The sequence below is a fragment of the Opisthocomus hoazin genome, chromosome 5 (genome assembly GCF_030867145.1).
Source record: "Opisthocomus hoazin isolate bOpiHoa1 chromosome 5, bOpiHoa1.hap1, whole genome shotgun sequence".
Lineage (NCBI taxonomy): Eukaryota > Metazoa > Chordata > Aves > Opisthocomiformes > Opisthocomidae > Opisthocomus > Opisthocomus hoazin.
The window spans coordinates 5,227,449-5,251,104 of NC_134418.1; the positions used below are offsets into that span (position 1 = coordinate 5,227,449).

Here is a 23,656-nt window from a genome sequence, read left to right on the forward strand (position 1 = left end):
ACAAAAAAGCTCAAAAGCGCTTGGACGGAGTATAGTGGTTGAGGGAAACTAGGGCTGCCTTAACACCTCGAACTTTCTGTTTCTGGGACAGTTACATCTCAAAGACAATAAATGCGATTCTGTTCAATTATGATCCTTTGGATTTCGATCAGTCCCATCTGAGTGCCTCAAAGCAAACATGATGGCATACCATCATAAAACTGAAAACAGCAGCAAAGATCATTATTATTTCCCTTCTGCAAATGAGAACACTGAGCCCCACGCAAGGCAGAAAAAATCTGTAGAATCATGATGAGTTTCAAACACTACGTACTTCTCCAACACTCATAATTTTCAAGATCAGCATTTCTCTGTCTTCTTTTTTGTATCCCAGTTTCCACTCTGGATGGCCAAATAAAACTTAAAAAAAATTAAAAACAGGAGAAAGAGTTCAGTGTAGTGAAGAAGTACGGTTTGAAGATGATAGAGTTGGGAACAAATCTTGCAGGGACAGAGGGAGGCTACCCCACTCGAGCAGAAGACGAGAGTAGGTCCATGGTATAATGAAAACTGAAAAAGAGCTTTTATTAATCAGAAATATTTTGCTTGAAGTATGAAGAGTTTTTCACTATTATCTCCATTTCTTTGTGGAGAATGATTCACCTAGCCAAGTATAAACATCTGGATCTGAGATGTTCATTCCAGATTTCCTTTATAATGAGTGGAGATAAATGGCCTTTTCCAGAAAGCAGATATTCTTGTTACAGATAAACGCTGACAACCAGTTAGAGTAGAAACATCTTAAAAAAATGATGGAAGCATGGGCGGGTGAATTGAACTATGTATTCAGAGAAGCACAGAGTCAGGGAGTTGAACCTGGGGGATTTTGAGGGTATATATGCATATGTAAGCTGTGTAAACTTGCTGTGAACTTAGCTGCTGGAGAAAGGAAATAGCCTAATTTTTTTCTGAACAGGAATATTTAAATTGTTTTGTAAGGAGCATTTATCTATATAAAGTAGCTTTCCTGGGGCCCAAGTCTCATTACTTTCTGTAGCATGGAGGGTTTTATATGTTTTGTAGTATGTGGTTTTCCCCCTTTTGACACTTTTGGGTATCAAAAGAGAAGAGTTAAGGAAAACAGTCTCAAAAATATTCACTGTTTTATTGAATCCTTGGACTACTACATCAAATCCAAGGACAATTTTTTGCAGATGTTGAGCATCTATGACCAGTTCACTGTACTGTCTTGAGAATTCTGATGCAATTTAGGATCTCTAAGTATAATTAAAACATGAGGTACTCTGGCCCTTCTCCATTGAAAATGAACCCATGAAAGATCTCAAGTGCTCCGTGGTTTCTGGTCCTCTCCATCAAGCACAGAAGGAGCCTGGACTGCCTTGGTCCAGCACCTGGAGTTAGGTAGGATGGGTGCAGGAGAAGACTTCATTTATAGAAATGAGAACTTCGAAAATCTTGCCTAGGTCACCAAACACTTTGTTTCAATGGTTTTTACGAGAAGTCTTATTTTTCTTGCCTGCATTCCTACAGAAATTCTTCAGTTGCAGACATCTGAAAAAATGCTTCTGGGGGTTCTAGTGCCACCAGCTATGAACAAGTCTTGGATCCTGACTAATATTAAAAGACATTCAGTCAAAATTTTTCTTATGCCATGTTAGTACGGACAAGTCAAGTCTATAGATAATCATGACTAATCTACAGTATTTAAGTTAGGAAAGAACTTTATAAGAAAAAAGCCAGTGCAAATGCTTTTTCATTTCACCATTCTTATAAATAACATCTGAATTTATACCTTCATCTCCTTTACATAAATTCTGGATTAGAGGAAAGATTAGTAGACATGGTTGGATTAATTTCTTTTTGTGTAGGGAAGATTGTCCTGAGGTGAAAAGCACAGAAACCATTTGGATTATGTGAATCATTGAGGCTATAAGTACTTCTGCATTTGTTGTTCAGGGAAAATGCTATCTAAAGTACTGAAATTCAAAAGAAGACAGAAACCAAGTAAATCAGGATTTCCTAACATGGATATTTTCTGAAGAGAGTAGTACAGGACTTAAACAACCTGAGTGAGCTATTAAATATTTGTCACTAATTGATGCTAATTTTTCTTTCCTTCTACAGTTACTCGGTTTTTCCCTTTGGATAAGACATTTACGCTTGTAACACTGGAAATAAGATCATCAACATCATCTGCACTACTCTTATAGATACATTTGCATACATACAGAAGAGAGGGCGAAGGGCGAGATATTGTTGTCTACAGCTACCTAACAGGAGGGTCTAGAAGAGCCAGACCCAGACTTGTCAGAGGTGTACAGTGAAAGGAAAAGGGGCTACAAACACAAGTTTTGACATGAGTATTTCCAGTTATATATAAGGAAGTTTTACCCTGAGGACAGTGAAATTCAAGTGCAGATGGAAGTGTTTAGTCCACAGATGTGGGAGACTATCCATCCTTTGACACACTTTGAGCAAAATCCTGAACAACCTCATCTGATTCAATGTTTTGAACATGGCATTGGACTAGATGACCTCAAAAGGTTCTTTTCATCTAAAAATATTCAATGATTATACGAATATTTGCATAATAAAGTGTGAGTAATAAAAATGAGCCTTTACAAGTCAGAGCAAGAGTTTACTCATTCCAATTTACTCTTAATTTGCTTTCATTTTTGCTTTTTCTTTCCTTATGAACTGCAATAGCCTTTACAATTGTTTCTGTTTAGTTCTGGTTTCATTTGCTTGCAGTCTGCAGTAATTCTTACCTGTTTTGCTGGTTTTTAATAACATTTAGTGTTAGCTACAGTTAAAAATGTAATGAACAAATGCATTCACAAATTATATATTCAGTAATTGACCAGGGAAAAAGATTTCTAGTAAGGAACACATTCTGAATGTTATTTAACCATTGATTGAGTTGGTCAAACAAATAGAACAGTTAGTTGTGAATAATATCTTAGGAATAAAATGTTAGAATTTCATTTACAAATTATTTGCCATGTATTATAAAGCTAGCTCTTTGAGTGCTGGGGCTTTTCTGAAAAGCTGAAATAGGGCTTTCTGTTGAAGACTACTGTGGAGATTCAATGATGTTTCTTTATTTCGTTGCATACTGTTGTAAAGTCCTGAAAAGCGCTCAGGGAATCAAACAGAGAAAGGGATGTTTCCACAGATAGAGTTGAGCAGCACTGTAAGGACCTTCCACTCCAAGGAAGCAAAAGCCTTTTAGGACCTCAGAACTGATCAATGTCTTGAATGATCAAGCCTTTATCTGCTCCTGTGAGACATAAAATATACATGAACAGCAGGCAAACGTTAGGAAGCAGGGAACAATTGTCCTGGTCCTGTCTTCCATTCTGCAGGAGGATTTTGTTTTATTCATTTTGACTGTGTTTGACGCTTTGTTTCCAAGCCCTTTCCCGAGAAAAGCCAGCTATGCCTGTAGAGCAGCTATCTTCAAAGTGCCTCTGTGCTGACCTGGGCAGGCAAGTGTAAGTTTAGAGATACAAAGCTAGCTGAAGGAGCAAATATGCCTTAAAATGTGACAGATCCTCACAGTTGAATACATGGAGGTAACTCACATGCAGATATCATTCTGACACTTTATAAATTAAAGAAGTTGGGAAAATATCACATTTCGCAGCATTGCAGTCTGAAATCCTGCATTATGCTGCTTTTTTGTTTGTTTTTGTTGTGACAAAATCAGGGAAAATAGCAGGAGATAACTCATTCTGATGTAAAGAATACAGTATTTCTGTGCTTTATTGATTTTTTTTTATCCAAAGTCTCCTGCATTTTATCACTGAGAGTACAATTTCCAGCCAGCCAGGCATGATTTGGACTCCCTTCAGGTAAGACTGTAAGACATGCTTTTCTTGTTAATATACCTGTTCTCTAGATATAAAACAAAAGGTTTGCTTCCAAAACTCAATTTGAAAGAGCAGTAGATTATTTTGTGTGTTTAAAAATTGTATCTATCTTCAAATGACATCCAAGTCAGAACTCAATGCAGGAAGGGGGAGATCAGTAGCACAGACTAGTTAGATAACCTGTATTTTCTCTTTCAGATTTAACTGCAATTGGATATGAAAGTGGGAATTTGTATTGAGATGCTTTTGACAGAGTCCTGACTGCACTTTTCTGTCTGTGACATCAGGTTCAGACAATATTGTATCTTGTGTATACTTTAGGCATATGAATCCCTGTGTAAAAAGGCGTGTACAATCCTGGTGATACGCAGACTGCTTACATAAAGTTTTTTTATTGATACTGATACTAAGCTTCAGCAGACTTCTTACTCTAATTTTCTTCAGTAAGCCTCCTGGCAATATCAAAGATCTTAATTATAGTTTTGGCTAGCCTACCCTGTCAAATATAGTTTGGACTTCACCTTTGTTGCAGGTATTTTATCTTCTTCTTGAAGATTATGTAGAGGCCTGTCTTCAAATCAGTCACACAGAATTCTGTTTCCTGTTCATCATCCAAGAATTCAGATCAAACCATTCCATGGGACAGAATGATTTTAAAGTTGTAAATGTGCTTGTACTAGTTTTGCTACAATTGATAATGCAACTGTGGTGGCCATTAGAGAAACAGATTATTTTGTTCATGACATACCATCATAGGCATCATCCTTCAGGCACTAGTTCTATGCAGGATGAGGCAGATTTAGAAGAAAACCTTGAGCCATCATGGCCGAAGCCTCATTCCCATGTTTGTCAATTCTAGGTTGATGTAGAAAGTGATTCTTCCTCTACATTCAACCTTAGCAACCCACCTACAAAACTCCTTTGACTTCATTGGCGAAGGATTTCTTCCTTGGTCTGTGGAATTGTTTGAGATGTTTAGGCATTCAGACTGATATCAAATGTCCTAATTCAGTAACAGATTCTGAAAACTTTGAGGCAGTGTTGTAGCATGAAAAAGACTGATAAAGCAAGCTTATTTTAAAAATTCAGTGCTATATATGATTGCTTGTCCTTACAGTGTTTCTGCTAAATGAGATGAATTGTACTGTATGGCATCTTTTTCCTACTGTGCAGTGGCAGATAATGAGCACAAGAAAAAGAGCTGGATCTAAGAAATTTTTCATTATGGGTCAAAATATTTTTCCACATTAAATTCTGAAAAGGATACAACACTGTATTAATTAAGTATTAAGTATTGAGGAAACAGGGCTACGAGGATGATGAGGGGACTGGAACATCTCCCCTACGAGGAGAGGTTGAGGGAACTGGGCTTGTTCAGCCTGAAGAAGAGAAGGCTGCGAGGGGACCTAATAAATGCTTACAAATATCTGAAGGGTGGGTGTCAGGAGGATGGGGCCAAGCTCTTTTCAGTGGTGCCCAGTGACAGGACAAGGGGCAATGGGCACAAACTGAGGCACAGGAAGTTCCGTCTGAACATGAGGAAGAACTTCTTCCCTCTGAGGGTGATGGAGCACTGGAACAGGCTGCCCAGGGAGGTTGTGGAGTCTCCTTCTCTGGAGATATTCAAGACCCGCCTGGACAAGGTCCTGTGCAGCTTGCTGTAGGTGACCCTGCTTCGGCAGGAGGGTTGGACTAGATGACCCACAGAGGTCCCTTCCAACCCCTACTATTCTGTGATTCTGTGTGAAATAACCTACCTTATATTTGATATCTACAAAATAGTTGCAAATTTTGTTTATAGCAATAATGTCATATTGGATAAATAATTTATTGACTGTAAAAACAGTCGATGAATAGAAAAACTTTAATATCTATCAGAAATTTGAAAATATATTTTTTACTTTGGGGACTTCACAGGCTGGAGATAAGTCAGTAATAATTATATTTCACAAAAAGAATTGGGTATCATTAACTTTTGGTTGTTTCCAATTGTCTTATTTTTCATTTCACTATTTCAGTTATTAAAATATGAGCTTTTATGCTAGCACCTTAGAATGACAAACACTGACAATATGGAACATCAGCCACTGTTATAAAAATGATTTTTTGATAAGGTCTAAATCAGAAAGTTATTTAGTGATTTTTTGATAAGGTCTAAATCAGAAAGTTATTTAGTGATTTACACAAGTACAACAAATCATATGGAAAATTAGATGGACTAAAGGAAAAGAAAACGAGTGTCTGAGTCCTGCCTAAAACTCGTACTAGCTATCTCACCCTTGAGCAGTGATCTTCAAACTGCAGCCTCATAAAGTATTTGCATTTCCAAAATTGATATTCCCTACGTGTGTGTTTTGCTTCAGAACATGCACACTAATATGTTAGTTAGACCTATTCTGGATAGCCTACCACAATTAGTAAAAATCTAAACTTTGGCAGGATTTACAGCTGGGTGCTTCACTATGTTACTAACCAACCAGGTAAGCAATTCTAGTGCATACATAACTTCTTAGGGCTGGCTGAAGAGCAGAGATGGAGATGTCTAGTGTCTCTAGCGATGTAGTCTTGGCTCTTGGGTCAAAGACAACTGGATTGAGTATCCTTCTGTTCTATGACTTGTGAGTCAGGGTTTTTGCAAGGCTTCTTGTTAAAGATCCATCTACTTGTAGATATTGATGAGGTAAAAAAGAGGACAAAGCAAAGTAAAGCAGAGCAAATAGGCAAATGATCATGGTGTCAAAGATGAGTAAACAGGCAAATGATCATAGCATCGAAGCCCATTTTTCAGTCTCTCAACTGGAAGGATAAAATATTTTTTTCCTCAAAAGAAGAAATGTTTGTAAGCTTTCTGGCACCCATTGTGAAATTTGAGTACTGTCTGCTCTAGCTGAGCATTTCTGAATTAGTGCAAGGCTTACTATTTTGGATGCTGATTGAGAAACAAGATACGCAGGGTTCCTGGTGCTTCAGTGAAGTAGCCTTTATGTCTTGCTACAATAATACTAAAGGTATGAAGGATAACCCCCCCAATTTTAGTGATTTCCACTGTTAAAATGTGTTTTATGATTATATTTCTATATATATATAAATATATTTTTAGAGTCTTATTAAATATTCTCCTCAAAGCAAATGAATTAGGATGTCATTTTGCCTTTAATCCTCTTTTTTTTAAATAGCCTGGGAGAAGTAAATCAACTGTATAAATGCATCTCTACAAACTTTCTGTATTATGTCTCTTGTCTTTCATTGGGAATGCCAGTATTGGGAGTATTTTTGTATGTTTATGCTTTTTCAAACTGGCGTAAAGCAATTGGTAACCCATTTACTTTGTAAATTAAACATGTGATTTAAAAAGGCAATTGTCCATAGAAGACAGAAGACACCCATGGCTCTTGGTATACTTGTGTGCTTTCTGTTGTCTTAAGAGGTGGCAGCCCCTTAAGCCTCTTAAATGCAATCAGTGGCCTTGGGAATCCCTATGGCTTTCTCAGCGGTAATTGAAAAAAATGTAGACCAGGACAGTTATTCAGTGGATTCACCTATAAAGCACAAGTACCCCCAGAATGAATTAAATATTCAACCTGTATAAAGGAGTAAGTTAGCTCCAATCAAATGTTAAAATAAATATCTAGGAGAAGAGAATTGTAATACTATTTTATCTGTGTAGCCATAGATCCCTTTTTAACATGATTGTGACCACATTACATCCCAAATAATTTTTTTTGTTACAGAATTTCAAATATATAGGATAGTTATCTCACAATGGACCCATACCCAGCGAAAACTTTATGCGCATTTTCAAATGCCTGACTGAAATACTGCTTCAGCCATTGCGTAGTAGTGCTGATAAATAGCAGATGTCTCCTACCATAGGGATGGGTACATCAGAATAGCGATTTCTTGCCATTCTTTCATTGGCTGTCACTGATAGTATCATGTTTTATGCATGAAAAGTGCCACAGAAATGTAAGACATAAGTATTATGAATAAGATCTTTTTCTTACATACATATGTAGGACTGGATTTACTACTCAGCACAGCTGAGAGGAAAATGTTCTGTTGTAGAAGTATATGATCTGGGAAAGTGGTATTCCTCATTAACCTTCCAGATTCATCATTGTTTCGTGTAACTTTACTTGTTCTAGAGGCTGTTAATTGACTTTTGGTTTGTGGTAACAACAACTGTATCTGTCTGCAAAAGTATGAGCTTGCTTTGAAAAGGAGGAGTAGGAGGCAATGTGCCCAGAATTCACAGATAACCTTAAGGGCTTGGCAGTGTCGAAGTTACCTGCTAAAGGCATACAAATCAAGTCTTAGCCACGAGTATTGGAAAGGTTACAGGGTTTTTTTCATCATGTTAAATAAAAGACAATTTCTCCTCCCGGTCTGTACAAAGTAAATAAGACTTAACTCTATTTATCAAGAAGTATTAATACTGATTTTTTGCATTCATACATCTCAAGGTCAGTGTGGGCCATTGTTACCATCTAAGCTGTCTTCCTGCATAATTGATGCATAGGTTTCCTGAATAGATGTGCATTAAAAATGTCCAATAGTTATGCTTAACCTAGAGTGTACATATTAAGCAAAAACATCCAATATTGATTTCACAATTTCTAGAGATAGAATCGCTATCTTTCATGAGTTCTTGTGAATAATTAACATTACTGCTAAAAAATTTTAGCTAATTATTAGCTAAAATGTCCCGCTTCACCTTTTAGCCATTAAGCTCTGTTATATCTTTGTCAAATCTGTTGAGCTTGAAATATTATCAGCTTACTGTTACTCTGTACTTACTGATTTTATCAACTGATTTTTTAATTATTCACTTTATTAATGGAAAAAACAGAGCTAACTGAATCTTTCCCATAAAAGATATTTTTGTTCTCAAGGTTCTTTAAATTCTTTCCAGTTGCTCAGTGTTGTGCTTGCATTAAGAAGAGGACTCTGTATTCCATAACTGTGGACACATGATAAACTGAATATGATAATTTCACTTATTTCATCAGTGTCCTCCTTTTTATGTACTCAAGGAGCAATTGCCTAGGACCCTGTGTAGGATAAAATTCCTTATTGTATAAGCAGGTATCATCTGCTATAAAGTTAGCCAAACTGAAATCTGCATTTCTGACTTTTATCAGCTTGTTAAATATCAATCACTTGCCCTCTGTATGACTTACCACTTTCCCAGTTGTTATGTTACCTGCAAATTTCATCAGTGACTTTTTTAAGATTTAACAGAAATATTAATATTGTAAAGCTGACAAATGGTTGCTTCAAGACCCCACTGCAAAAGTCTCTGTTTAGCAATAAATTTTTGTTTATACATACTTTTGGAAACTTTGCTGTTAGAGAGTTCGGAATTACTCTGTATGTGCCTTGTTAATTTTGTATCAGCTGAGTTTTTCATCAAACTGCCAAGCAGTACCAAGCAAAACATCTTTCAAAGATCCAATTATATCAACAGCATTATTTGAAGCAATCCAAAGTTTAATCACATCAAAATATGATGAAGGTTACTTTGAAAATTTTTTTACCCACAAAAGCGTTTGGTTACCCTGAACTGTGTTTCTTTCCTCCCTTTATTTACAGAGTCTGTCATAGGCATTGCATTATTTTATTTGGGGGTGCTGTCAGCGGAACTGGCCTGTAATTTCACAGGTCATTCTGTTTGCCCTGTTCAAATATTTCCAGACTAGGAACTATCTACAGTTCTTTTGATGTCTTCCCTAACTTTTGAAGGCTTATTGAAATCAACACTCATGATACAGAACATTCTGAAAAAAACAAGCTCTTTTAAAACTACATATACTTTATTCTTGCTCACTGGAAATACAGATTTTTTTAATGTATTTCCCTTTTTTTTTTTGTAGTATATTTCTGATTGTGAGTATGAAGATACCTCTGGCGATTAAATATTCTCCTTTCTAAAAACTGTGGTATAAGTCTTCCCCATTACAGTGGTGTGACAATGCAGGGAGAACATCTTGTTTTCATTTGCTTTACTGTTAAGGAGAAAAATTTCCAGCTTTATTCTCTCGCGCTGCTTCAGCTATTTTGGTCTTGTAATTGCTGGTTATTTTACTTGGATTATGTGTATATGTAAAAGAAGCAAGAAATCTTGATTGTCACAAGCTTCTGCAAAATTCTGAATATAGTGCAGGAAAAATGCAGCGCTACTTATAAGCAAATCAAAAACTCCTCAAAGCCTTATGGATTTTTGGAGCAAAAACAGCCTGAAATTATCTGCTTGGTAGATAATAGGCTCTGCTATTCTACCCTTGCATTCACTAATTGCAAAGTTAGCTGGTAGCAAAACCTTTTTTTTTTGTTGGACTTGATGATCTTAGAGGTCTTTTCCAACCTTAATGATTCTGTGATTCTGTGATTTTTTTCTGAATGTTTTATGCCTTCCCTGCGTAGACGGCAGTTTTAGCCTGCACAAGTCACTGGCTCCAGTGCATTGAGTCTTAGGTTCTTTATGGATTTGAATTTTCCCCAGCATTTGCTGTTCTTGGAGTTTTGTAGGCCAATAACATAAATTTATCTTTTATGTTTAAGAGGGCTTTTTTTTCTAAATGGAGGCGAATGTATTTGTAAAGACATCTAAGTAGCAGAAGTCTATTACACTGTGTAGCAAGTCAAAGGCTCTGTTAGCTGTTAGCACGAAAAGCTGTCGTTATATTCATAATTCCCTAACCATTGCTAGGGAGTGAAGTTTACTTTCTGTACTGTGCAATAATTTCCTAGTGGTACTTTTATTTGAAATGTCAATTTTCCTTCTTTTTTTTTTTTTTTTTATTATTAACATTATCTGTTTGGAAAAGAGCATATGTTTCTGTGCCCAGATTTTGTAAGGAATTAACGCATGAAGGGCTTGATTCACTGCTGCCTCGTTCCAGCTTTATGCCACTGCAGCTCTGCTGATTGCAAAGCACAGCTTAAAAATGGAGTCACACAGTGGTGCAGTAAGATCTAAATGTTAATTGAAATTATGTTCATTCAGTTTAATTCTGCTTTACTGAGCCATAATACAAGCAAGGAGCTGGAGGCAATAAGAAAATCGCTGGGATTGCTTAGGTAGCCAAATTGGATACATGGGATGGCTACCGCCAGATTTTGGAGAACACTTATAGCCTAATACTATTCTGGGGTTTTTATGTCTCTTTTCTGATTCCAAGACTTGAAAGCATTGTACAATATCAGTGGATATTAAGGGCAAGGACTAAGTATTTGCATGTTGAAATGTGATTAATAATGGTGAAAACAGAAAATAGGGAACTCTTATCTGCTATAGCAGCAGATTGAAATTAGAGGTAATTAAAATGGCATCAAAATATGTAACATGGTTTTCTAAAAAGACATCATTGCAATCTGCATCCGATCTTGCAGAATTATACGCTTCTGCAACACCCTTATCGATATACCTCATAAAATTACCAGTGTGTTTAAAGATGCAGATTGCATCCTTTGTATGGTTTTAAGCATCTAATTTAGATGCCTTCCCATTTCAAAATGCTTCCTTTAATCATTCTGTTCCTTAATATATGCCCCATGTAAAATAGCTACCAGAAATCTTTTCATAAAGAAACAAAGGAAAATGTGAGGCTATTACAAACCTTCAACAAGTAGAATTCATTCAGGAATGTGTAACATAGGCTTGATCCAGTTTATCCCCATTGATTACGAAGTAAATACTATTTGACGGTGTCACTTTATACTCAATATAATTCCACAAATGTTTCAAAAAAAGTCATTTAACAATGAATAATGCTTGATTGTAGATCTCTTGCAGTAAATTAGAATATTCTAATTTAATAGAGTATGATCTGTTATTTGCCAACAAACTTATAGATTGCCTTATAAATCATGCAGTACTGTGGTTATAGAATAACACTATACTGAATTATATTTCATTACTGCATATTGAACAGTCATGTTTCTGCCATGTAATGTAATTTTCCATCTTTTAACCTAGTTTCTTTTAGTAACAGAAAATACAAATTAGTCCTGCGGAAAAAATATTTACTGGGGGCAGGCAATTAGCTATGCATTTCAGGGAATGGCACCAAGTATGTGAAAATCATTAAAATGTTTTTTTTGTTTTTCACCTCACTGTATGTAGCTGTTAATGTATTTAATAAATCATAAAGAGTATAAGGCCACAGCTGAGGAAATGAAAAATAGTAGATAAGTCTATAGATTAGTGTGGTTCCAGACACAGGCTTTCTGTAACATCTGTTCTTGTTCACATCAGTCACTAACACTTCAGAAAGAGGTTTCTCCTGAGCTCTTATTTTAATGATTCAAAATACTTGAGGTGAAGCATATGGTTTTTATTATTGCCTTATGAGTATTTATCCTCATTGCCTTGCTTAGAATTCATGTTAAGGAATCCTACGCTCCCAAAATATGGATCAGGAAAGGTTTGGAGGGAGACAGGCCTTTTATACTGATGAAAAACAGCTATGAACTTACTGAGGAAGTGGGGTGAAGTTAAAGAGTTAAAATAATATTGCATCCAAAGTCATTCCTACTTATGAAAATTTCAGCCAGCTTCCATGGTAGAGCTGAAAGGCTCTATCACAAGAGTATATATCACTTTTTCAGTATTTTGGGAAAAGGATAATTGAACATCCTAAATAGTAACCTGGGTTGCTACAGTACTGAAGATCTTATTTTAAGCACCTACTAATTTGAAGATGTCTGGTTGGATTTGGCAAGTGCTTAATTCACTTTTTGGAACATTAAGACATGGCTTTGGAAGTCCCATTATATGCTTAAATCCCTCCCAAAAATTTGGCGAGGGATACGCACTCGATTTCAGTGTATGATGTAAGCTTGTTGACTGGAAGTCCCAATGGCTTGAAGGTCAACAAGTTCTTCAGGCCTTTTTGCACCCAGAGGACTCAGGAACCTTAGGCAGACTTGTGCATGGGAGAAACACGAGGGTATATGGACAAAAAGTCTGCTAATCATAAAGTAAGATTCCTTGTGAACATAAGTAGCTCAAATATTACAGCAGCTACAAAAACCTGCAGTTAACTTTTTCATCTTTTTATTATTTCTTTAGGGGCTTAAAATCTCCTTTCATCTTTTCAGACGGGATTCTCTAACAAGCTCCGCACTGGCCTCACACTGTTCCTGTAGACATCATTGGGGCTGTTATCCTGGGCTTAATAGGAATAATTAGAACAAACCTGAACACTTGGAAAAATCCCTGTTGACCTGTTTTGCGGTTTCTGACATGTAAAAGTAAATTTTTAAAAGTGAGCAGTAATGGTTTTCTTGTGAAAAAAAAGAGGCAACTTCTTTGCCTGTAGAAAAAGAATCAAGAACAAAAAAACAGCCAACACAAGCTTTTCCTTTCAATTATTAAAGAATTTATTTTGAGGTACCACAGTCTTACCTTTACAGTTCGATGCATGTTGTTGCCGGTACTTGTTACTACAAGCTACTTGGTTAATTCTGAGGGAGAGGATTCATTTCATCTTTAATGAGATCTGAGAGCATCCAGACTTCAGCTAGGAAATGGTCCAGTGATCCAGTCATGGAGTAACCTTGCTGTATTTCATTTTTCTTTTCTGTTTATAGCTGGACAGTGCCACTTCTCTCATCCAGGCAGCTAAAAATCTGATGAACGCTGTGGTCCTCACAGTGAAAGCATCGTATGTGGCTTCTACTAAATATCAGAAGGTCTATGGTACTGCTGCAGTGAACTCACCAGTTGTATCTTGGAAGATGAAAGCCCCTGAGAAGAAACCCCTAGTAAAGAGAGAAAAACCAGAAGAATATCAGACGAGAGTGAGAAGAGGGTCCCAGAAGAAACATATTTCCCCTGTACAGGCCTTAAGTGAATTTAAAGCTATGGATTCATTCTAAACCACTAAGCTTTACCAGGAGGTTTTTATATTCTTTTTGTATGCATACCTGCCGACTTGTATGCATCTGGCATGGGGTGGGGGGAAGCAGTGACGATTTGCATGCAACCTGAGACTCTATTGAAGCAACTGACTTTCTGCAATGCCAAAATTTAGGACATTCTCTTCTGATGTTAAATGGTCTTATTCCAAGCTTCCTTTTTAAACTAAACTATAGCATTAAATTGGCCAAAGAATTTGCATCACAGGGTTATGTGTGGGTTAAATAAGAAATTCAAGCCTAAACCCAGAAATTTTTATGCATGCAAGAAACATTAGGTTGGCAGGTATATTAAGTGAAACAAATGGAATTGTAATGGTAGACCATAAAGCTTGTATTGCTTCTGTTCCAGTGCAAAAATGTACTAGCCAATATGCTTAAATGTGTGGCCCAATAATTAAATGATATAACTTTTAAGTCATCTTCATTATAGTATGTGAATTTTTAAAAGAAATACAAACTAATTCATCTTAAAAATGCTTCTTTTAAACCATATTTTTTTCTTTATATTCTAGTAGTGTTATGATTGCTCACATTTCAATTAATCCCATTAATATGACCAGAGGTTTACTTTTGCCAATTGAATTCCTTATGGTGGAGTATGAAGCACAATATGGTGATTGACATTGCCTTTTATATTATGATTATTATTATGATTATTATTATAATATTAGTAATAGAAGACCTGGTGGTGGAATGTTTAGAGACATGGAAACTGACAGCGTGAGAATTTAGAGGCAAATATGTAGGTGTAGCTTGGATTACAGGTATCTGACGTACCATTGTAACCACTAACTCAATAAACTCATTTAACCTTGTAATCCTCAATGTGCCTCATCTCTTTTAATGCACAGATATCTCCTGCATCATAGTTGACGTAGACACTGATTACTTTTGCCTCATATTTCCTTTCTTTTCTTTTTATTTTTTTTTTCGGTGAAGGAAAGATAACATTACAGTCTTTTTCTCCTTTTTTATAACCAGGTTAGCCAAACATGGTCAGTGGGACAAAAGCAGAGCTTAAATCTGAGACAGATTTAAGCCTCAATACATGAGACATACGTGTTGAGTGTGGGCTGAAATTATTTGTTTAAATACAACACCTCAGACACAGCATAAAGATAGTTCAATTTATTAAGTTTATAAGGTTGGCATCTCAGAACCTTGGAAATCATCTGTTTTGCCACACTGCATAGGTCTGTGTAAAGGCCACTGCACAAAGAAATGCAATATCTGCTTTTAATCCCTTTTATCCCCAACAGTTGGCTCAGCTGTAGAGACTGTATTATTGTTCTGAAGAAGTCTTGGTATATTTGAAAATAAAACAATGAGCATGTATTTATTTTTCTTATAATTACATGCTAACAAGAGAACATTCATGATCTCATAAGGGATTCGAAACACTGTGATAAACAGAGGTATACCGTAAGTGGCATGCGTAATGCTTACAGAGCTTTTCAGATGTTTGGATGCTTGTCTCAGATATGCTGATTATTCCTCAGAATAGCAAAGCACCAAATTTTGTTCTATTGCCCTCCTACACAATCTAATTAAAGAGATCTAGTCTCAGAGGCCTTTTTAGGAAATTACTGTTTTTGCTTTGATTAGTTGTACTGTATAATAAAAAGGTTCCCCTATCAGAACTGGAGACTGTACACATGATCAAAATACATTAGAAGATGTGGGGAAGTCCTTGAAGAGCTTTCCCTGAGATGCCCCGTAGTCTGAGACAGACTGGCATTACTTGTGGTGCCAATAAACTACCTAAAAGTAATTGGGATCTCTACAAGTGAAATTACAGAGACAAAAGATGGATACTGAGTTTAAAGAAAAAATACCAAATAACAAACAAATAAAAATGTCCCGGCGTGCTGCATGAAAAAAGAAAACAGGCAATTGCTCACTAATAGAAGTGGGCATCTTCTTCAGAAGTGTTTTACTCTAAAAATATAATGGATTAACTGAACAGTTGCTTTAAATTTATACTGTTGCTATAAAAAGCATCTCAGACATGTTTAGAAGAAAGCATGTAGACAATGAGATCTATGAACGTGTCTTGTAGAGTGTCCCCTGATTAAGGTTCCATGCTGAAGATGACGACTGTAATACAAGGAATCCATTATCAGTCACTCAGTCAAAATGGTGACGGTGTCTGCAAAATGCTGAGGAAAACTTGTCTGCGAAGGGAAAACCCAGGATGATGTTGGGCAACTTAGTTCGCACAAATTTGAATCCTGCTTTAGGATGGATTATTTGCCTTTTGAAGGGATCCATCTACGCTCTAAATATCTTTATGGTAGTGTGATGAAATTTAGTGTTGACAAATGAAAATTAATGCACGTGAAAACAAGAACCAAAAGCAAACCAGCACATACCAGTTCAGTGCCCAGCTCATGTAGTAAAGCCAACAGGATGTTAAGACTCATGAGAAGAGGTTTAACAGAGAAAGAGGAAAATATTGTATGGTACGGTACATCGGGGATGTGCCTGTGTTTGAATGCTTCATGCAATTTTCATCAACTCATTTGAAAGAAGAAATGGTGTAGGATGGAAATGTACTTGGAAACACGAGAAGGATTACAAAGTCTGGAATTGCTTTCACATAAGGAGAGACTAAATAATGTAAGAGTCTCCGGTTTTTTCAGGGTCATCAACAGTGAGGCTATGAGACAACTAAATCCGGAACAAGTAATCACTGGTCCTTATAACTCAAATATTAGGGTTGAAATAATGAACTATCAAACAGCAAGTTCAATATATAAAAAAAAAATATATTTTTTCTTAAGTGAATTGTGGAATTCGTTTTCACAGTATTACAGTTGCCTCAATGACAACAATTCCATCGACTGGGCTTGTTCAGCCTGAAGAAGAGAAGGCTGCGAGGGGACCTTATAAATGCCTACAAATATCTGAAGGGTGGGTGTCAGGAGGATGGGGCCAAGCTCTTTTCAGTGGTGCCCAGTGACAGGACAAGGGGTAATGGGCACAAACTGAAGCAGAGGAAGTTCCGTCTGAACTTGAGGAAGAACTTCTTCCCTCTGAGGGTGACGGAGCACTGGAACAGGCTGCCCAGGGAGGTTGTGGAGTCTCCTTCTCTGGAGATATTCAAGACCCACCTGGACAAGGTCCTGTGCAGCCTGCTGTAGGTGACCCTGCTTCGGCGGGGGGGTTGGACTAGATGACCCACAGAGGTCCCTTCCAACCCCTACTATTCTGTGATTCTGTGATTCTGTGACTGCACCAACCAAGAATTCATCCCACAGATTTTCCATCTTGAAATCTAGCAGATCTTAACGATCTAGAAAACTTTTAAGTCTCATGTAAAGTGTAGGCACAAAATAATGTCTGTGGATATTGGGCGTGTTCACTACAGCCAGTCCTCCACTAAGGTAAGGGAACTTTAATCACCAACATAGTGTAATGAAGAACTGCTGGACCTCCACAACCTTCGATTAGAAAGCCACATCTGTTTCTCATGACTAGCACTTTGGTTCACAAGCCAAATATATGGGTACCATACATATTCCGGTATATGTACAACCTTGAAAATGTTCTTTTCACCTTGTACTTACAATACAAGAGAAGCAATTACATTGCTATTTCTAGAAAGAGCAATTATATATTTCTTATGATAGAATTTAATTATTTTTAAATAATTGTTTGCTTCCAGCAAATGAATGTACAGCAAATGACTGGTTTGAAGATCGACATGAAAGTCAGACAGGCATCCCTGATCTAGGGGCAGGTTCTATCCCAGTGTGGCCTTCCACGCTGTGGTCACTCTTCTTGTTACTCACATGCCAGAAATTGTTTCTTCTCTATGAGAAACTAGAAGCCCAAGTTACAAGAGTGAGGTATATGTTTCTTCCAGAAATGGCTGTATCTTTTGACCTGTGGCCATGAGGAAAAGGCTAGAGAAAGGGATTTGGCTTAGTTACCACCTTAATAAAATACAGAAAAAGGGCTAGCGGAATATTTCAGTTTATTATATACTTCTTCAGTGAGAACAGCAGCTAATTTCTGAATTAAGCAGTCAGAGAAAACAGAAAGTCTGAGAAGTTTTAGATAACTTTCAGAGTAATTTTCCTAAGATTCCTTTTTGGTTTCTTTATTAAATTAAGAAAGTGAAAATAAGAAAAAGAGTTAAAATAGCTAAATATGTATTCTAGGTCAAGGAGCTAGTAGCCAAGGAGCTACTGAGCAAGGCATATTACTACAAAGGAACAGAGGTTTTGGATGGGGCAAAGAAATGAAACCTGAGTGTGGTAAAAAAACTTAGTACATTACTCATGCGTAGCACCTTCTTATCCTCAATTCCCAGTGATCTCAATTACATCATTAAACTTATACATGAGTTTAAGTGCTTGGCTGCATATAAATGATGGTATTCATATGCTTAAAGTTGAACAAATGCTTTGATAATAAGGAAGCAGGGGATAAAGCTCAGCACAGACTCACTTTGATCCAGTATTTTCTCGCGGCTGTGTCCTTAGAGTGTGAAATACCGATCAATAGTTCAGTTCTTTTACATTTTAAAAAGAGGTGGACCAGGTGTGGGAAACAATCCCACAAAGACACAAATAATGGGTGGATATTTTTACTTCTGGCACATTGTTTTATATCTCCACAGGAAAGCTGGCCAAAACAAGTTTCCTGTGTCTCTATGAACAGGAGTTTAATACAGAGGATGTATCTTTATAGGCTTAAAATAACGTTTCTGCATGTAAAAACGTAGATTTCAATGGAATTTTAAAGCAAAAAACAAGTTAAGTTTGTGCTTTTTGTTTCAAATGACCTCTCCGGTATGAATCTAAATTAAAGGCTTATAATGGAAATAAGGCAACGTATCTCCTGTCACTCTATTTATAAACATGCCATCAAACAACCTTTCAGATTGGACTTGATTGTTCAGTTATTTTTGCATAGGAAAGGATAAATACAAGTGTGGAGAAGGAAGGAAGCTGGAATAGAAATAGGAGGTGTTTTGGTTTGAATCTCATCCGTAGTTTGGATGAGAAGGGTCCCAGCTAAAGCTGTGTCCAAGGACAGAAACATTATCCCCTGTCATCTTAACAGTGAATTCAAGCATCTGTTTGGAAGTTCAGCGCATACCGAGCTTGCTGTTGAGTTGCAGCTGCAGATACCAGGAATAGTCAAGAATTTTTCTGGTTTCTCACTCAATGACCAAGCGCATCCTCAAGCAAGGGTTCACACATTTTTCCTGCTTTGGAGATTTTTCTCTTTATGACTCAGTTGACACCAAGCTATGGAGAACTTGACAGCCTGATAAAAGCTGTGGGAGGTAGAAATGTGTTTTTGTGCTCTAGTTATACCTTTAAAGGAATAAATATTTAATTACTTGAGCAATGTTTCTTTCTTTTGATAAAGTTAGGGGAGGTTTCACAGGTGAGTAGCTGTTACCCAGTATTAGCCTCTCCCTTTGGGTAAAATTTCAAAGTTCCAGTATTGTTTGGTAATTCCTGCATAATAATGGACTTGCAAAGAGATGTGTCTTTGCAGAATGTGAAATATTTATACTTACCTGCTTTATCCCAGCTCACTAAAAATTAAATACAAGGAAGAAAGAAATAAAGTAAGGTTTCCAAAGCCTCCTAGAATAGTCAGAGGTAATGACTTTGCTAGAAGGATGTATTTGATCTAGTACTTTTTTTTTCCTGAAACATTTCATGCAGAAATTATAAATAAAAAGGTTCTTTGGCCTGAATTTCCAGGGGGTCATATTAAATTGTCTTAATGGCTCCATCTCCTCACTGAACCACAGATCTGGCTGCTAACAGGAGGATAAATGGAAAGAAAAATCCATTTTTTTAATCTTAATTTCTCTTAATTTTCTTGACAATTTTTCTTTAACTGTGTCTGGTTTTATATATGTGTACTTTATATGTGTGTGCACACACACACAAAAATTCTCAGCATACACAGAGATTTAGATGGCCAAAAAATCTATCAAGTAGCCATCTACTCCCCCGGAAGCAGGAATTGCCTTTATTTAGCTGGAATATCACAAGGATGTCACAAGACCTTCTGTATGGCATGTATTGAGATTTTTAAGATCTCTGAAGATCCCGATGCCTGGCTTTTCAAATATATATATATATTTATGTATATATGCATATATACATACAGGTATATACATATCCATTTATATGTGTGTTTATACATCTATTGGGCAGGGGCTGTGTGGGAGTCAAGTCTGGTTCAGTTAAACAGTAAGCTCTTTGTTTTCATTAGTTTGCCAGCAGTGTTGCTGCCCATCATTACTCAGTGTTACACAGCCCGATGTCCGGAACCTGCAGGAGCTAACACAGACCCTGCTAGTTGTCATATACAATTTTCATTACTAACTAGGCCCTGGTCTACAACTGAGACCGTAAGGAAGATCCATCATTTAGGCCATAATTGTGGAATAAATTAAGATCACTAGACTTTGACATAGAGCTATGTGAAACCTATGTGCCTCTTGGTTTCATCTGTCCCTTAAGACAGAGTTTTAAATCTGCAGTATGCACAACTAAGAGCTTGGAGAAGCTCTGCTGTTTAAGTAAGATATTTATTCCCCCTGTGAAGAAAAGCTCCTCCAGCTTGCCCTAGTGCCTTGATCTAAGCTGATTTGGGTGCTCACACAATTGTGTATGCTGGGGGGCAAGGGGGGGACATTTATGATCTCTCCTCACTGGCAGTGATATCTCAGAAATCACGTTAGCTGGATCTCACACACTACAGGAGGCCACTTTCACTGAGAGCAGTTTAAACTACAGATTTGTGTTTGTGTGGATTGGTGGAAACATGCCTTGCCTGAGATCACAGGGTGTGCTACATGTATCTTACACATCAGCTGTATTGCACGTTGAGTATTAGTCACCATTCTTTAGGAAGAGCTTTTAGCTTTTCTCAGTGCGTGCATCTTCAAGTGCTTCTATTGCTCATAGAAATCACCTTTATTTTTGTTTTAGCTACAACAGCGACTTCTCAAATGATCATTTGGGGAAAAAAAATCCAACTTACATCTCAGCACCCATTTTGCATGTACACAGCATGAAACAAATACCTATGGGAAGGGGAAGGAGTGGTAGCAGTTCATAAATCATAGCTATATTCTGGACTCCCAAAAACTGTGTTGGGTAAGACCTTGCTGGGTGCTTTTTCTCTTTCCATTTCTTTATAGTCTTCTTCCCTGCTTTGACTGATCCATCTCTACATATTCTTTCTCATTTACAGGTAAACTTTTATCACTTCAGAATAAAGAAGCTGTAGCCCAAGTGTAAATAAAAGTGTTACAGACAGGAGAGCTCATCTAAAGGACTGGAACCGTGAAGACTCTCATGATTGAAGGGGACTTGGATAACTGTTTTAACTATTAAAATTTTAGGGCTGGTATTTGAGTTTCGCACAATCAAAATATTCTCAATCACCATTGTTTTCAGTGGTGCCCAGAGACAGGACAAGGGGCAATGGACACAAACTGAAGCAGAGGAACATGAGGAAGAACTTCTTCACTCTGAGGGTGACGGAGCACTGGAATAGGCTGCCCAGAGGGGTTGTGGAGTCTCCTTCTCTGGAGATATTCAAACCCTGCCTGGACGCAGTCCTCTTCAACCTTCTATAGGTGACCCTGCTTTGGCAGGGAGGTTGGACTAGATGATCCCCACAGGTCCCTTCCAAGACCTGCCATTCTGTGATTATGTGATTCTGTGATTTTTCAAATTTCCTTACTTATGAAAGAGTCATGAAAGTGGGGTTTATATTCCATTTCTGTATGACAACATTTGTGTGAAAGCCATTACACTTTGTACCTTGAAAACATTCAAATCAGCATCTTTGGGAGGAGGAGGAGGAGAAAAAGCATTTTACATTACTGTCTCAGAAAAGGAACTCCGGAACGAAGCCTGAAAAACCAAATCCTGAGACAAAATAGGAAACGGGCAGGTGTAGTAACCTCAAAGTTTTTTCAGAGCTGTGTAAAAAATGCCTATTACCTTGGAAATAAGTGAAGAAAAAGATTGAAATAACTTTAGAGAAGCATTTATTTGGATGCATCGTATTTGACGATAAATTTTAAAGAGAAGTAAAGGTGTATGGTGGCTTTATCACCTAAAATTTAATAAAGTACGAGAAAGAATGTAGGAAACACAAGGTTTTAATCAATCTTCAGCGTCTCTCTCCACCCCTTTCAATTGTCCTAAGGCCTTGCAATGGTGATATCAGCAGTCAGATGAACACATACATCATGCTTGCCTGAGCTGGTGCAATGTTTCCCATCCAACTTTGTGAAAACAACATGGGTCATAGAATCATAGAATCATACAATCATAGAATCATAGAAAGTTTTGGGTCGGAAGGGACCCCTAGAGGTCATCTAGCCCAACCCCCCCGCAGCGAGCAGGGACACCGCTAACTAGATCAGGTTGCTCAGAGCCCTGTCCAACCTGGTCTTGAATGTTTCCAGGGATGGGGCCTCCACTACCTCTCTTGGCAACCCGTTCCAGTGTTTCACCACCCTCATTGTAAAGAATTTCTTCCTTATATCCAGCCTAAACCTACACTGTTATAGTTCAAAACCATTACCCCTCGTCCTGTCACTGCTGTCTCTACTAAAAAGATTGTCACCATGTTTCCTATAGGCTCCCTTTAAGTACTTGTTTTGGTTTCGGCTGCCGCCGGCAACAAAAGCGCCACGCGGCCACCCCTCCCCCCGCCGGCGTGCGGAGGAGAATGAAAAGAAAGAGGCAGAAACTGGTGGGTCGGGATAAGGGCAGTTTAACAGAGCAGCAAACAGAGGGAAACAGGAACAAGAACGATACAAATAAGGAGAAAACACAACAACGAACCGTAGGACCCAGACAGCCGCTCTCCCCAACAGCACTGGGGCCGCGCCCCGCCCAAGCTGCGAGAGAGTTCCCGCCGTGCCGCCCCCCCCACCGGAACCCAGCGTGACGACACATGGTATGGAATACCGGGCTCTGTTTGGCCAGGTGGGGTCAGCCCCCACCCCCTGGCTGTGCCGCTTCCTGGAGTCCCGTGAAAATTAACCCTGTCCTGGCCAAACCCAGGACATTATCCACCCCTTATTCCATACCATCTACGTCATGCCCAGGTCCCCCATTGTCCAGTTGATCACCACCACTTCTCCTGTCTCCAGATATCATTCCCTTAGTCTATGGATCATCACTCTAAAGTGTCCGTTGAGTTCATTTAATCCATGACTTCAGGCTCCATCCGTCGTTATGGTCTTCCGTGGCAGGAGAGGTGATGTGTGGTGATGGGCGGTCACTTGCTGCATCCGGAGCTCACGGCTGATGCATCTGGTGCAGCCCGTGCCTACAGTCTGCAGGAGATGTTGATCTTGATGAAGTTGCTGGATGCCAGTTGTTGAAAACCAGGTCCAGTTCCATCATTGCTGTGCTCTGCTAGGTTTTCATCGAAAAAGTCCATCCTTCTTTAATCTGGACGATTCTTACTATGCTACTACTGGTACAAAATATAACAATTATAACAGTGATAACAGACAGTGACAGGGTTATTTAACAATTAACTTTATACAATTTAGTTATGGACTATTCTCGCCCAAAATTAAATCCCCATGAGGTACACATCGGACCTCCCCATTCTTCCGCATTACCCACCAGGTACACCCAGGTCCTTGAGCAAAGGCAATCCCGCGGACGGGCTTGCCTTTGCCCGAGGCAGGACTAACCCAAACCGTCTTCCCTAACATGTTCTGCATGTGCACTACAGGAACTTTATCCCCCTCCACGGGGCGCTGAGGTTTTTACTGGGCAGGACCAGCCTGGTTGGTGGACCCTCTGGTGTTAACCAACCAGGTGGCCTTTGCTAAATGGGTA

General features: G+C 38.1%; 1 protein-coding gene across 4 annotated transcripts in view; it reads left to right on the top strand.

Annotated features, from left to right (window-relative positions):
- CTNNA2 (catenin alpha 2) overlaps positions 1–14,731 on the top strand; it is a 536,393-nt gene extending 521,662 nt beyond the window's left edge. For 2 of the 4 annotated variants that reach the window (XM_009934739.2, XM_075420290.1), the window contains exon 18: positions 13,467–14,727. In XM_009934739.2, coding sequence (XP_009933041.1) covers positions 13,467–13,754 — 288 coding nt within the window. In that variant the 3' untranslated portion in view covers positions 13,755–14,727. Of the gene's footprint in view, positions 1–13,466 lie in introns of all 4 variants that reach the window. The other 2 variants (XM_009934738.2, XM_075420291.1) reach the window with 2 other exon arrangements.
- The last annotated feature ends 8,925 nt before the right edge of the window (positions 14,732–23,656 follow it).